Source organism: Camelus dromedarius, chromosome 5, assembly GCF_036321535.1.
Source record: "Camelus dromedarius isolate mCamDro1 chromosome 5, mCamDro1.pat, whole genome shotgun sequence".
Taxonomy (NCBI): Eukaryota; Metazoa; Chordata; class Mammalia; order Artiodactyla; family Camelidae; genus Camelus; species Camelus dromedarius.
In genome coordinates, this window is record NC_087440.1 from 74659244 (window position 1) to 74675870 (window position 16627).

Consider the following 16627-nt stretch of genomic DNA (forward strand, 5'->3'; position numbering starts at 1 on the left):
GCCATCTAGCCACAGTATGAGAGACAAGGAGGTGAACTGGACCATTCTTTAGAAAGTATACTTTCTGTACAGAGTGGAGCACACACTGGAGGCTGGAAATCAAGAGACTGATACAATATTCCAATCAAGTAAAAATGGCAAGGGTTGGACCAAAGTGTACATATTTGAGACTTAAATGTGAGGAGTAAGAGAAAGTAAGGAATCAGTAATCATGGCCAATTTTTAACTTAAGAAAACAGAAAAAGGAAACCTAGAAGAAGCAAAGACTAAGTGTTAAGAAGTTTACATTAGGATAAAATATACTGGAGCTGTTAAGACCAAAAGACACAGAAGTATGGATGACTAATGGATATATAGATCTAAAGCTCAAGAGATGAATGAGAGATTAAAAAAACTAAAGAATAAAGAGCATAAAGGAAGTCAAAGGCATAGAATAGACAAAATAGCCCATGAAGAATGTCTAAGAGATAACAAGAGGGTTTAGAAGAGATGAACAGGAGAGAAATTTTAAAATAAAACTGAGACGTAGCTGGAGAGGCAGGAGGAAAATACAAGCGTCTCGGTGCTAGAATCCCAGACGAAGAAAATCCTGCAGCAAGCGAGGTACCCTCAATGCCAGAGACTGTCAAGAGGAAGGCACAGGTATTCTTAGCAATTTTAAAAATATACATTTTTGTAAAAAATAACTGCAGCTCAGCCCATCAAACCAAAATAGGACTGAAAACATGAACACCAAACTGTTTATGGTGATTATGCCTTCATGGCTACTCAAGATGAGCATAACATTCAAATTATATTCTCCATACTGCTATATTCACTACTGTTTATTTCTCCTTTTAGCTATGTTAGTTTTTGCTTTAAATATTTAGGTGCTCCAATGCTAAGCCAACAAACATTTACAATTATTCTCTCTTCTTGTATTGATCCCTTTATAATGACCTTCTTTGTCTCTTTTTATCTTTTCTTTTTTTTTTTTTTTTTTTTTTTTTGTAAAGAGACAGCACCTTATGTTTAAGTAATGAAACAGAAAAAGAGAATGGTATTCTGAAAATAAAAAAATCCAAAATTCTTATTAGTATTACTATATTAAGAAAGCTTAAAGAACATTCAAGAGTAACACGTTTAGGATCTGATTCCTATCAATTCAAATTATAAAAAGTACAACTACAAAGAAGAAGGGCTGAAAAGTATGTACACATGCCAGCCCTGTATCTCTGTGCCACGCAGGCACGGTTCTAAACAGCAGCTTTCAGATGTCAGTTGCCCCCAGGATTAGTCTGAGGTCAGGTATTACTTAATACTATCACAAATAACTAGGTATTAGAATATTAAATCGATTTATTAGCCTGATGGAGACCGTTACCACCTTTCAACTGAGAATAAAATGAAATGACCTTGATATACAGAAGAAACACACACATGCAAGATGAAATCTAGAAGGGATTAACCTGAAGGAATGAACCTGAAAAAATCAAACATGGACTGCTGAAAGGTATGAGGCTCACAGTTGACCATAAGAATCCTTGTGAGAAAAAAGTAAAAGAAGTCAGATTATTCAACCTGTCATGAATAGGAAGATCAACTGCATGAGGACCATGTCATTATTAGATAACATTACAGCAACTAATTGCACTGGTTTACATCAGAGACAGCAAATGTAAATACTAAAGGTGCTAGTAGAAAACATCAATACAAGTACACAGAAAGTATGTCCTCTTTCATTTTTCTTAAAAAGTGCCATTCATTCAGGCTTACTACGTTAGTATTTTACCATTTTGAACCACACATTGATACAAGATACATATCTACTTCTCTTAAATCTATTTTAAGAGAAATAACAGGCAAGCTTTTTTTTTATAAAGATAAAATGCAAGTAATACCTTTTTTCATATCGGGAGTCAATAGAAAATGATGGGGATTACATCAAATGACAGTTAACTATATTAAGAAAGCTTAATGAACATTCAAAAGTAACACATTTAGGACCTGAACATTATCAACATGGATTATAAAAATGCAACCACACACACACCCAAAGAAAAAGGTTAGAAGGCCATCCCTTCTAATGTGGTCACGTCCATGATTCTTCATCTTAACTCTAATAGTTTTCCACCACATAAGAATGAAACTCTAGTGATATCAGATATTCTGATGTATCAAAAGAAAAATAAATCTCATGCTGTAATAATGAAATAACTTGATTTTTTAAAAATGTTGATCACAAATTCAATTTTTCAAAACCCATGTGGTCCAAACAAAATGAGTCCCTGGGGATCACCAGCTTCAATCATCCAGTTTAATCTCCTGTTTCCCAGGGATTTAACTGCAAATTTAGAAAATAACTTCATATTTCCCTTTTCTCAATGCTTTTCTACTTATTCCATCCCAATCTTTGGCCTGTGTTCACTACTGTTGCTAAGAGATGATGATGGAAAAACAATAATTCTATTTTTCGTAACAATAATTCTGCTGATTCTGATAAAAACAAAAAAAATCAAAAAATTATCTGAAATAAAGCATTAATCAGGTTTGATCTGTGTTATGAACTTAATTATATCCCCTCTCAAAATCATATGTTGAAGCCCTAACCCTCGGTGTGACTGTATTTGGAGATAGGGCTTTAGGGAAATAATTAAGATTAAATGAGGCCGTAAGAGTAAGGCCCTAATCCTATAGGGCTAGTGTCCTTATAAGCAGGGGAAGAGATATTTTCTGACTCCCAGACTTCAACTCTCCCAGCCATACCCCTAGTCTACTATCCGCTGGCCCCACATGGAGGGAGGCTACTTACAAGCCAGGGAGAAGACTCACCGGAAACCAACTTTGCCCTGGTACGTTGATCTTGGACTTCTAGGCTCCAAAACTGTGAGAAAATAAATGTCTGTTGTGTAAGCCACCCAGTCTGCGGTATTTTATTATGGCAGCCCCAGCAGACTAACACAGTATGACCTAGAGCTTCAGGGTATTCTATGGAGCCTTTATTCCATTGCCACACAAAATTAAAAACAGGTTATAGTTACATGCTTGCTAGGAATTGAATAAATATGCAGAATCTATTATTTATCCTACAAAACAAAATATCAATTTATGGAGATTTCATCAACCAGTAATCAATTATGAGAATCAGCGTTTGTTAGAGAAACACCCAGCACCTTTCATTAAGTGTCTTACAGAAACAGCTTGGAACACAGTTAGGAATAACTTTGCCAGTTCAAACAATAATTAGCTGACAAGGCTATTAATCACAGTGCAAACGCCATTCTATTAACCACTCACAGGAGCATCTTACAGATTATATAACAGGATCACTTATTAAATTACATCAACAAGTACTGCTAAATAAACCATAGTAGAGAAAGAATTTCTACATAAGGTAGTTTTTTACCTTCCTATTTGACAGCTTGCAATTAGGTGGGGCTATAAGTACCTAGCAAAACAATCAAAATGCTCTTTTTAATCTGTGAGAATCCTCTGGTGAGATTTAGTGGGATAATATACCAAAAGTCAAGAAGGAATGACTCAAAGCTAAAAATCAAGGAAAACAGAAAATTTGAATAAAAAGATCATAATTGATAGTTAGCAATAATAATAGGACCCATAATTTTGCTGCTTTTAATTACTCTGCTTCCTTTATTCCTTTGCCAAAACTCTAAAAACAATTTTGAGATGAAACGACTGTGTAAGAACCAAAGATAAAGAAAGAGGATGGCAACTTTTCAGAACATGGCAACATTTTAGAATGTGCCGGACCGACAGAACAAGAATTATACCAAAACTACAAAATTCAAATTTAAATCAACCTCGAAATGTAATTATTATCTCAATGATACTTTCTCCACTTTTCTACTTAGTTATGAATATAACCAGGAAGAACTATCTCCAAAATAAGAGCACATACTAAAAAATACCAAATATTTCCTCCAATTAAACTGAATGTGTTCCCTGTACACAACCTAAAGTATGTTTCCAACACATGAATCAAGATGCCTGAGTTCTTGTATCACATTTTGGTATCTACAGCAGAAGGATAAAATACTGGCCGATAATTTGCATTCTTCAACAAGAATTAAATACGCTGGGTCTAATATTTCTCACACAATGGCTAATTTTCAAAATCCACATATTCATAAGTGTAAGGCTTATATTCAAGTGTAGATTACACAATCAGTGGAAAGAAACAATGGCAAAGAGTTCAGACCCAGCTTCTAAACTCTTCTCAGTAACTAAGTAGCTTTATGTCCTTAGGTAAAATTCAAAACTTCCAGGACCTCTTTCTCAGCTACAAAATGAGGAAGAAACCATATGATCTCTAAAGCTGCTTCAGTTATAACACCCCAAAAACAGTAGGGAAGAACAAATGCTTGTCAACATGTAGAACACGTTATACTATAAAAAGTGTGACTCTTTGGGATTATATCAAAAAGGATAACATAGGAAAATCCCCTTGGATTTGGAAGCATATTTCTTACATATAAATCTTAAAATTTAAAGTTCTGATCAAATAAAACCAGTATTTGAGAATTCATATATTTACTAAAATTGAATCTGCTTGTTATTTACTCATTGCTATTATTTAAGCTGAGGACGTAACCTGAGTAGGAAAATGCAGCACGTTCAATTAATCACTCTTTTAAAAAAAATATTTATTGATGCTTTAGTCAATCATTGTGGTAACTGCTAAAAATGCAATGAGAAACAGGAAAGAAACAGGTCTCCCCTCATCAAGCTTATAGACCAAAGAAACAGGAAAAGAGTAAATGGGAATTTCAATACAGTCGAATAAAGGCCAAAAAGGAAAAGATCGTCACATAAATTCATTTTTGTGCATCTTGAGGGAATAATTAGTAGCAGATCCCCAGAGCTAAATGTAAACAACAGAGCACTGGGGCTCCTGCCTTGTGCTCAAGAGCAGCTGACACCAGCTTTCCTTTTACTCGCTGTCGTAAAAGGATAACTTAAGGTCTGGCATCGAGAGCGATGCTCGCTAGTATTGTGGTTCCTCCCGAGAGTGAGTGCCTTCTGGCTCTAGATTTGATCAGTTGTCCCTACTTTCTCACTGCAAATGACTCTGTTACTCCTCACTTCTTTCCATGATTTGAACCTAAACTCTGATCTGTGCCTTTGTCCCTGCTTCTCTTTGGACCTTCCTGTCCAGATGGAACTTTCTAGATATCAATTCCTATGATGGAAACTCTTCCAATACTTCTGCAAGCTTGCCTACCTAGGCCTGCATGCCTGCCTATTCCGATACCAACCTTTGACGGGTCTTCTAGTTTGAATGGAAAATCCTGGACATCTCCTTCTCCATCTGCCTCTGACATAACACTAAACATCACTTGCATATTGTCACCAAAATATTTCTTCAGTCTGTCCCTTCCTCTGAATTCAACTTCCTAAATTCAAACTTTCACCCTACCTCAGCCAGAGACCTGGGTCTCATCTGAAGACCTCCTAACTGCTCTTCCTGCCTTTGGTCTTCCCACCTCTCATCTACCTTTCACATCACTAGCAGTGATGCTTCTAAAATAAGACTATGAGCATATCACTCTCCCTTTCAAAACTCCTTCATGGTTCCCTACTAAATGCAGAGCTGACCCAAGCTTTTCACACAATACTCTTCTTGATGGATCTAACCCCTACCTCTTTCTGAAGCCTCATTCCTGACATTCTCTGTCTCTTATTTTCATACTGTAGTTTTGCCAAATCACTCAGGTTTCTTTTCATTTATCATGGTGTTTCTCTCCCAGGCTATTCCTACAAACTAAACTCTTCTCAGTAACTAAGTAGCTTTCCTAAGTAACCATTCCTACAATGGTTTACTCTGCATACATGCTGTCTCCTCTTTACCTGGCTAGCTTCAAGAGTCCCCGGAGGCATTAGCCTCCGTGACAGCTTCTGCATACCTCTGTCCCAGCTCTAACATATAATATTAAAATTATCTACACAAGTGTCAGATTTTCTAGAGAAAACATGTTCCCAGAGAGGCAGGATCATGTCTTAGTTCATTTTTATGTCCACAGCGTGAAATACAGCATTGGGGCGCAATAGCTACTCAGTAAATTCTCTGTTAAACTGAATAAAATTTGGCCTCTACATGCCTTGTCAGCATTTATGACAAAAACAAATCCTTTATCTATGGGAACTCCTTGTATTATTGACCCTTACGACCATCTCAACCCTCTTCCTCCCTGTGATGTATTATTCTTACTATATTGCTTCTTTTACCTAACAACCTGGTACAACTCTTAGTTGGACTTCACGTTTTACGTTCCAAATAAAGCAGCAGTGACACAATCCCCACCCAATCTAGGATTAACACTAAAAGAAGAAATTCATTTGGCAGATTTATGAAAACAATTACTAAATGCCATCAGAGGTCCTTCTAATACTGCAAAGTGTCAGCATGCACTAGCTGAAGGGCAGTTTTACTCTCCATACAGTTCTTGTCCTTTGATTTCAGATCTTATCTTCCATACTTATAGAGCTAGCTGTCTAGTTACAGTTCATGGGAATTACAGTATGGTACCCCATCAATAACCTAAGCCCTCTTTCTAGTAAATAGATTCAATTCCTCCTTAGTCAGTTGGTCAGGACAGTACTGCTTATCACGACCCTTTTACACTGTAGAGAAACAGTCGTCTCATGCAGCATTAAAACTCGTCTGATCAGAAGTTCAATCCCATTAAATGATAAGGGAAAACTACTCGCTAGCTCCCAAATTAAAGGGCTATGATTAAGAGTCATCTCTGACTCTCATAATTTAACTGAGCAGCAGCAGTGAAAGCTTTCTGTTCAGAAATGATAAAGATTTTAACTTGAAAGAAAATTCCAAGTACACTGTTCTTGTCAGAATTGTGGAGTTGGGGAAAAGAAAAAAGAGAAATGCTTTATTAATGCACAACAAGTTTCTAGCCAAAAAATTCTGAGACAGCAAAACACGTATATTCCAAATCTTCTATGCAGGTGGCATAAATACAAGTTTGCATTTGCTTCTGTCAAAAATTGTTGAGTATGCACAGGACCACTGTACTTAAAGGGGAGAAAATTTAGTAAGGTTGAGTAAATTCCTGTGTCCAATCGTAATACTGTTAGTTTTCTTATTAAGAATTTTTTTAAAGGCTTCTCTAATGCATATCTAGTTTTCAAAAGTGAACTCTTCCTTTGTACCACCTCCCACCTTACTCACCAATCTCAGGGTTTTATCTGTGTTTACTCAAATATTCACCTTTTTGCCACTATTATACTTAGCCAACTGGAGAACTACTACATATTTTTCCTGTGACCAAGTTTAAATATTGCATTTTTCTCGGAAGCCTTCAGTGACAGGCTGGCAGCATCCTGCCCTCCCAACCTTCCAGCAAACCCCATAGTCAGCTCTTCTTTCTTTGGTGTTCCTCGATGTTTACATATTTCTATGACAATATAACACATCTGAAAGATTTCTAAAACTCATTTATGTATCCGTTTTCCTTGTTAACTTTCATGGCTTGCTAACACTTATAGCCCCAATGTCTGTACACGCACAAAAAAAGTACAGAATCAATAAATCTTGGCTGAAGGAATAAAGACTGAAGATGGCAATACATATAATGGTAAGAATGTTAACTGAATCTGACATGGCATGTAATCCATTCTCCCATTCTTTACATGGCACTGGAAAACTCAAATACCTTCTCTGAAACCTCACTCTTGTCATATTTTTAAATAAGGATATAGTACAAAATTAAACATTCTTTCTTGCAACAAAATCCTAAATTTGACCACAGCTGGTCAGGTTTATAGTATGGTTGGTTTTCTTACAGAATTTAAGTGGGATGGAAGATATATGTACCTTAAGCTGAAGAAAACTATTCTAAAAAGGAATGCAAGTGTTTAAGTATTAATACTTGAATAAACAGATAACTACATCTTATGTGGTCATAATTGTCTATATATGTAAAGAAATGAATTTCCAAGTTGATCTGATCTACAAAGGTAATTGGTAACTATCCCACAGTGTAGAAGAATCTTTTTGCTAAAATTAGCAAATTGTTCAATTTTAACCTTCCATTAAATTTAACAAAGGATCATGAAGCAAAAATATTATTGTCAGAACATAGAGTTTACCCCTCCCATTTTGTAAATGAGAGAGTGAGACACTCAGAGAGCTGAAGGATTTGCTTGAGCCACACAGAGGTTTGTCAGGCTTTCAGCTTACCCTCCAGAACCAGAATATATGTATATATGTTTAATGAAAGCTGGTTACAGCTGCCTTGACTTTTGGCTCCTCCAGAGATTGCCTACCCCAAGGAAAATGCAAAAAAAAATGTGTCTCTCTGAAAATCTAATTTTAATATTTCAAGTTTTACCTGCATTCATTCTGGCATTCTATGCCTATATATTTAAGCTAATTTTTCAATGTTAAACTAAAGGAACATGGAGGTTTCCTGAATGCATTACAATGATGTCTTCCCCAGCAATGAAGTTTTACACCTTCAAATGCTCAGTTACATGCTAAAATATATGACTAGCCCAAATAGGATGCCTTGAAGGTCATAAAAATTATGGTAACTTTAGGATTCAAAGATTAATTACCTTGCTTTCTGCTAACCAGCGATGTGGGTCATAATTGACATCAGGACCAGATGAAAAAACCTACAAAAAAGAGTAAATAGCCTATTAGAAGTAGATTTTTCTCTGAAATGAACTTACATCAATGAAAATTCTTTATTATTACATCCAAAAGTTTATTCTCTAAACTTAAGGATTTAAAAGAAGAAAGTTCATACCAAGTACGAAATCAATTCCAAACCACCATTTATTTAGCATGTCTGTTTATATAAGAATGTATATATGTATGGATTGGCAGCCAATATTTAGCTCACGTATAGAGACATGCATCAACTCTCAAGTGCTACTATTGCTAGACTCTCTGAGGCTGTTCCACAGAGTTTTGCGTGGCAAACAGCCTCAATTAAACCAGTTCACTTCATTTTTGTTTGTTTCTTTTCCTTAGACTTGTTCCCAGTAATGTATTTCGCAGTGGGTTAGATGTAATTATATGGAAACTTAATCCTTCATCTTATTTTTCCTTCTTTAATTTTATACTATGAGGGCCATTTTGGCTTATTAATGTGTTCTTATACAACAGAACCTACTCAATTAACTTCATACAAACACTGCTTTATATTTCATGATGGTAACAAAATTCTACAATAAATACATTGTCTACACCAGCTGCCCTGATTTCCTTCACACCAACTCATATAAAATCCCATGCCATCTGGTTCTGCCTTATTACGGATTAAACCATACTCAAAGGTTGTCAATGACTTTATAATTGTAAACACAAAAGTTTTTCTCAATTCCTACTGTCTTTGAACTTTGTGCTACTTATGGTATTTTTGTAGGACTTTTTTCCTAGAAATTTTCTGCTTAAAAGTGTCCTTTCCCTCTGTAAGAGATGTCTATTCCTATTCTCAAATACTTCCACGCTTCCTGATGTGTGTACACATCACTCCCCTAACAGCATTAGGTAATTCATTTAGACACATGTATGAGGAGTGCTGATCGCATGCCTTATACAACAGTGATGTGTTCTTAGACATAAACTTTCATGCATTTCTCCCATTACCTAAATCTCACTCAACTCTCATGCTTTCCCTGCTTTTTCAGTGAGATATTCCCTAATCACTCTAGCTCATAGTGTTCTCTTTCTCTTCCACATCTCTATTATGTTGAATATTTGTAAACATCCATTTATCATTATGATTTTTTATTAGTCTTTTTCATTGATCTCTGTCATAGTCTCAAGACTTCAATGACCTAAGATATAGTGCTCAAGATTAAAGACTAATTTGAGATGAGTACAAGTAATATTCATATGTTGTGATCTGCTTTACAAATTTATATATAGTGTTTAAGAGAAAGCCACTTGTCCATTTACAAGTGGTGTGACTTAATTTCTCTAAGCTGTAGGTTACCAGGTATAAAGTGAGCAAACTACATTTGGTCATCAGACCAAGGTATAAATTAAATACAACTGGTGTTAGTCGCACACTGTCTGGAATACAGAACACCATCATCAATACTAACAGCGTATCAAGATATAATCATCAGTAAATAAGCTTCACAGTCTATTATGAAAAGAGCACTGTCACAGGTATTTGTTTTATATATATATATCGATTAAGCTATATATAGATACAGATTCTATATATAGACATAGATTTGTTATATATATAAAAAGATTAAAGAAACAGAAGGTATGTACATGTTAATATGAATATGTTACCAAAAAAAGTTAGTACATAATAATGATAGCTATCAATAGTCAAATAGCTACTAAGTGTAAGTTATTTCACACGATAATGTACACCGTCTATATCTTATATAACTTTTTTTTTTTTTTACAATAAGCCAACTTATAAATGGGACATGAATTCTCAGAGAGAATAGAGATGACATAACTCATCCAAGGTTATACATTAGCAATTTGGAGAGATGTAATTTGAACCTACATTTGTCTTGATCTAAGGTCCATCCTTTTTATGCTCTACAAGTAAATGAATACTCAGGCCAAGTGATAGGGGAAAAGCTCTTGAATTATCAAAGATTGGTCCGGGAAAATAATGTATCTTTAAACTGAGACACTGTCCTAATTGTTTCATAATCGTGGTGGTTTATTAAGTATCTGTCCATAGGTTTTCAAACACTGCATGCACTTACTAAGGTGGAATAATTAATAAATATAGTGCCTGAAAAAAGAAAAATGTAATTAGAGATAATATCAATATTCCCAAAGGCCTTTCTCAGGCTCCTGTGTTACATGTCTATTATTCAGTCCATTCCACAGCACAGTCACTTTCTACATAAAATGGCTGAAAATTTCATCAGCAATATTTCAAAAATCAACAAATGACAAGGAATGGTTGGAAATATTCCATTTCTTAAAACATTTTACAAGGACCACCAATTTCCACTATGTTTCTGAACTATAAAGCAAAGAATCAATTTTATTTTAACAAACACCTTGGTGGTTTTTTTGGGGTGAGAGCAAACATTATGTTCTTGAGTATTCCCTCTTTTTTTTTTTTCAATCTTATAGTAGTGAAACAACAGAAGTTATTAGTGGAAAGAGATTGACAATGAAAACATGTATTATTTAAAAAATCTCAATAGAATTTCCATTCTTTCAAATTTACTTTCCATCCATTACTTAGGTTGAATTAGTCTTTGTCTTGAGGAAGATGTGTAAAGACCCATGACCACAATCACTGCATTCCTGGAAGCCTATTAAAGAATAGTATGCTTTTCGGGGTATGTTGGAAGGATAAATTGTACCTCATAAAGAAATAAAATATTCAAGCAATCTTCTATCTGCACACTGTTTTAGCCTATAATTGGCCATAACAACGTTTATATATCTTATAACATGACCCAAATGTTTCCATTTTTACATCTCTACTTTACTGAAAACAAGCCATCCTGACACAGATTCTTAAATATAGACTAAATATTGCATTGTTAATGTGTGCCTCTTTTAGGTAAAATTAGGATTTCAAAGCCACATACCCTTTAAATATATGTAAACAAGACAAGTCTTAAATAAAATAGCATTACCCAGGAAAAAGAATAAACCAGAATTATAACAGCACTGAAAGAGGTAGTTTTCCCCTCAAGCCAATTACCTCTCATATTTGGCTCACAGTCCTCTCAAACTGACATTTGAGCTTTAAAAAAAAATGTATATAAAAACACATATGGTAGAAATTCCATCAACTCCATCAAATTCTACCAGTTGAAATATTTCCTTTAAAGTTGAATCCTAAAGCACCTTGAACCACAAGAGTGGAATTATCATTTTATGTTCTCTGAAACATCACTTAAAGAAAAGGGGGAAAAAAAAAGATGGGCAGGAAAAGCAGGAAAAAAAGAGGGGAAAGTAGTTTTATATGAGGAAAAAAAAAAAAGATGAATGACAAAATAAAAATAAGGAACAACTGAAAAGGTTTTAAAAAAGCCTTAATGCACAATACTATAATCTGAGTGCTGTCATATCATCACATGAAATAAATACAACAGTAAATGAAGGCTAAACTATAATGTGTTACAGCCATACATACCAAAGCAATGCAATGCTCTTTGTATGTAATAGAGCAGCACCAGAACCTAGAGTCATAAGAGGTGCTCACCTCCAAGGAATTAAGAACATCCATGACTACTTCTGTTTTTATTTATCATTTCACTAGGACTACAAATTGGGTAATAATAATCCATTTTAAAGATTAAAAAAACTCAGTGAAATGTAATTTGTATACATAGGAAAGGCAAATAGCATGGTGGTTACTTGCTTAAGCTCCAGAGTTAGATGCCCAGGGTTTAAGTCCCAGTTCTACCATCTGACTAGATACATGGCCAGGGGCAAGTTACGTAACCCCTCCAAGCCTTGCTTTCTCTGGTCTACAATGGATATAATCCAAGGACCTGAAGGACGGGGTGGTTTCAGCAGTTAAAGGAGAGAATGCATACCCTGTACTTACCATAGTACCTATAGTATAACTAGTACTCAACAGATGTTCCCCAGTAATACGGTAACAACAACAAAAATGGCCTGTGATAATAAAAAATTCAAAATACAGGTTTTTTTGACTCTTATGGATATTTTTTTGGTCAGAACTGCTGCTTCTCTTATAAGACACTTTCTTTTACAGAGTGAGATACAGGCAATTCAGTGGAGTAACAGCACACTTTCTCTCACCATGACTGTGCCATAGATAAAATAACTCATTCTGAAAAATGCAAGATGTTATTTTGTTCCGTAAAACTCTCTGGAATAAAAATGTGACTACCATGTAACCATGCATTAAGATCTCATTATAATTATATATTAGGAAACTAACTGAAAGGCACTATGAGAACTCATAATTACTTTCAATTTCTCCATTGAGTCCCTAGAGAAGGTTTTACAAGCTGTATCAATTTCCTTTCCTATCACACCAAGAATGGATTCCTGTTCAGTCTCTAGACAAAGAAGTTGATCCTTGAGTTGCAGTCTGGCCTCTTCCATCCTCCTTAAGTGCTCTTCTTCATTGCTTATGTGTTTTTCCTAAGGCATTGATAAGGAATAAAAACATAAGTTAATTATTAAGTGGAGGCAAGAAACACCTGTAATATCTGTACAACCAACTCAAAGAAGCATGTTAGAAAACAGATCTGACTTTGTCTGTCCCTTTATTTTACTAAAATAAAATATTATGCCTACTCATTAACCGAGGTCAAGTAATAAAGAATTCAGAGGTAGGGCATTTAGTGAAATAGTGAAATATTTTTTATTTGAAAAAAAAAAAAAAGTACATACATATAGTAATTCTGTAATGAAAGAAGAAAGTTCAAAAAACTCCTTCACCATTTTAATAACATAATGCCATTAATGAAACTAAGAGTAAAAGTTGATGCAACAAATTGACTTTGAGCTCTCAATAAATTTTAGTAAAACACTAGAAAAAGCAAAATGTCAAATAAGATAGCGATAGTTTCATTTCAGGAAAAAAAAAAACACGTTACTACTGCCTTTATCTCATCAAAACAGTTTTTAAAAAGCCTAAGTCTTCAAATGCAGTCATACTGCATAAATGCTTTGAACTATAAAAATTTGACAGAAGTTGGAGGTAGTTTTCAAGTAAGCAAATATATTTAATGAAAGGGGGTTTCTAAGGAACCCTTTAAGAGGTTACAAGGACTTGGGCACCACCCTCCCCCACCCTGGCAAAACAATTCTCAATCATTTTGATTACACAATTTCATCATTAGAGGAATTCAAGTGGTATTGCATAAGTCTTGGAGGAAAATAACAGAATCACTAGAATTGTGAGTATAAACAGTGGACCAAAAAGTCATAATGGCTGGCGATTGTTGCCTTCAGTCATTCCCTGGTACCCTAGTCATCTTTATCCACTCTAGTGAATACAACACAAGCAGGAAGATTATGTGGTCAACAAAGCCAGCTAGAATTTAAAATAACACAGAGATCTGTCCAGTGAAAATTAATCATGAAAGGTAGAATGGTATTTTAGCAGAATACACGATATTTCCTTGCAATTCAACATACTTTAAAAAAAGAATGAAACACCCTCTTTGCAAAGGAACCGAGTTCTTTCACAACCTGTCTTCTGCCCTCCTCTCTAGCGTCATATCCCTCCTTACTATTCTCTCATACTTTAACCACTTGCAGTTTCTCAAGATGCCTACATGTGTCTCCTCTGACCACATCTGATCTGTACAACTCTGCTTGAAATCTCACTATTCAAAAATGGAGCTGGTAGCCAAGATACAGTGTTTGTCTTCATGAATACAGCATCCCAGGCTGGACCTCAGCTATGTAGACTCAGGGGCTGGATATTTTTTCTTTTTGGTACTCTGATTTGAGCCAGCTTTTAGCAGTAGAATACATTAAGCTCACAAGAGACTAATGTACAAACTAGAATGCCACTCAATTGACTACATTAATTTACAGTGAGAACCATAACTGCCATATGGATCAGAATGCTCATGTCAGCATAACCAGTATGTTTTCTCCCTGTAGACCAATCTAGACCGGAAGGCAAATTATAATCAGAATGTTGTTTAATGAATAGGAAAGCAGAGCAAGGGGAGTTTGCTTTAGGAAACAATGTTTAAGTGGCATCACGCTAATGGTAGCCTGGCATGCCCATCTACAAGTCAGGATTTCAAATCACAGTAGTAAGAGTGTTCCATTCTCTTGAGTAGTGTCTGGATGCAGGCTGCTTAAGTGCATCTCTCTAAGTTTCTCCTTTGTCCACATTCAGCTTCTGCTCAGACTCTCCCTCCTGATTGACAGGACATCTCTTTAGATGCATCAACAGTGTCACTATGTCTTGCTCTCATCTAGGAGCTTTTCTAAAAAATTAACATTCTGACTCTGAACAATATTTGTTGATTTTATAGTTTGCTTAGTAGAAAACACCTTACTGCCAAGTCCCTAGGCAAGGATACTTTCTTCTGTACTGTTGCTATGTACGCACCCGCCTATACTTCCTATCCTTCAAACTTTATCCTTCAAGATCCACTCTTCTTTCTTTCGTGATTTCCCAATGCAGAATATTCCCACAGCGTATTATGAACATCATGGTTTCAAAAAATGTATCAATCCATAATATGTATTTTTGCACCTGTCTCCCTTAATAAACTTCTAATTTCAGGAGACCACAAGACATGATTATAATCACCTTCCCTACTTTGCTGAATAAGTAATTTAAACATTTTGTGAAGATTTAAATTCAACACTGCAAAGATCATTTCATCAATTACCAAGCAGATCTACACACTCAGAGACTGCTGAGGTATGTATGCTAGGAGGTTTCCTCCACAGAAACAAAGGCCTCCAGACAAACACAAGCTTGCGTGTCCTTGTTGGTGTGATGTTAACAACGAAAATACTCTCTCAGGGGTTACCGATGTACTCAGAGGACAACTGTTCATATTCTAAATCCAGGCAACTCACAGTGATGTTCTACTTGATCTTTCTTTTTTCCTTTCCCTCGCAGCCATCTTTCTTTTCCCACTATTATTTTTCTGTGCTGTTACCTGACTCATTAATATGAAGACAGAACTATTTCTACATTTCAGTATTAAGAATGTTGATATTGTCAGAAAGGCCTCTCACTAAGTTCAATCACTTTAGCAAAGGCTGACATTTCATTATCTACTTCACTGTCTTCAGTGAGGCATTCCGTGTGCCATGTCCAATCTCCCTTTGAAGTAAAACTCGCAGAGCTATAAACTCACATGAACCTTAGAGGCCAGTGGGCTTCGCTACCCATTCTTTCAGAAATCCCTTCTTTGACATTTCTGACAGGTGGTCATCCCACCCACCCCTAGGTGACTAACTCAAGTTTCAAGGAAAAGGGTACTTGACAAAGCTGCAGAATCTTTCCATTAGTCTAAGTGCTATACTCAAAAATTAAAGTAAATAAATAAATCCTCCACCCGCTACTAAGTCTTTTAGTGTTCCAGGTCAAGGTATATGTTCTTATTTAGCTAGTTTTCAGACACTGCACCATACTGGTTCTCCATCCTTTCTGCACATGCTCTAAGAATCTAAATCTAGGAGTTAAGTTAAGCTCTTCCATTCTATACTTAAGCCATTGCAATTTGATTTATTCATTCACTCTATACATTTTATGGAAGGCCTACTATGGCAAGACATTCTTCTGGGTGCTAGGGACACAGTGAACGAGACAGGTTAGAGTCCTGCTCTCACAGAGCCAACAAATGTCTCCATGAAATTTCGACACTTTCATGCTCTGGCTGGAGAATATTGGTTTCAACACTAATTGTAGCTCCCAAGGACTGGGACTGTTTCTCCCAGTTTTGTGTTTCAGAAACAGCTCTACCAGTGGAACAAGCACAGCTCATTCTGTGAGATGATGGGAAACAGGCTGACGTTAATCCCAACATCCAGTCTAATTTGGGGGCATAGAGATTAATAAAAGCAGATGGTAATATTTAGGCACTACTATGGCTATTCCCTGGTCTTCTAGTAAAATCAGAGGGAGCAGTAATTCTACAAGATTAGCAAAAAGCTAAGGTCTTGGGAATATAAGGAGCTTCTTCACAGAGGATAAGG

General features: G+C 35.7%; 1 protein-coding gene across 3 annotated transcripts in view; it reads right to left on the bottom strand.

Annotated features, from left to right (window-relative positions):
• CEP128 (centrosomal protein 128) overlaps positions 1-16627 on the bottom strand; it is a 357240-nt gene that overhangs the window by 199410 nt on the left and 141203 nt on the right. For all 3 annotated transcript variants that reach the window (XM_064486166.1, XM_064486164.1, XM_031454133.2), the window contains 2 exons: positions 12911-13087; positions 8575-8634 (listed from right to left, as the gene is read on the bottom strand). In XM_064486166.1, the coding sequence (XP_064342236.1) occupies positions 8575-8634; positions 12911-13087 (237 nt within the window). The remainder of the gene's footprint in view (positions 1-8574; positions 8635-12910; positions 13088-16627) is intronic.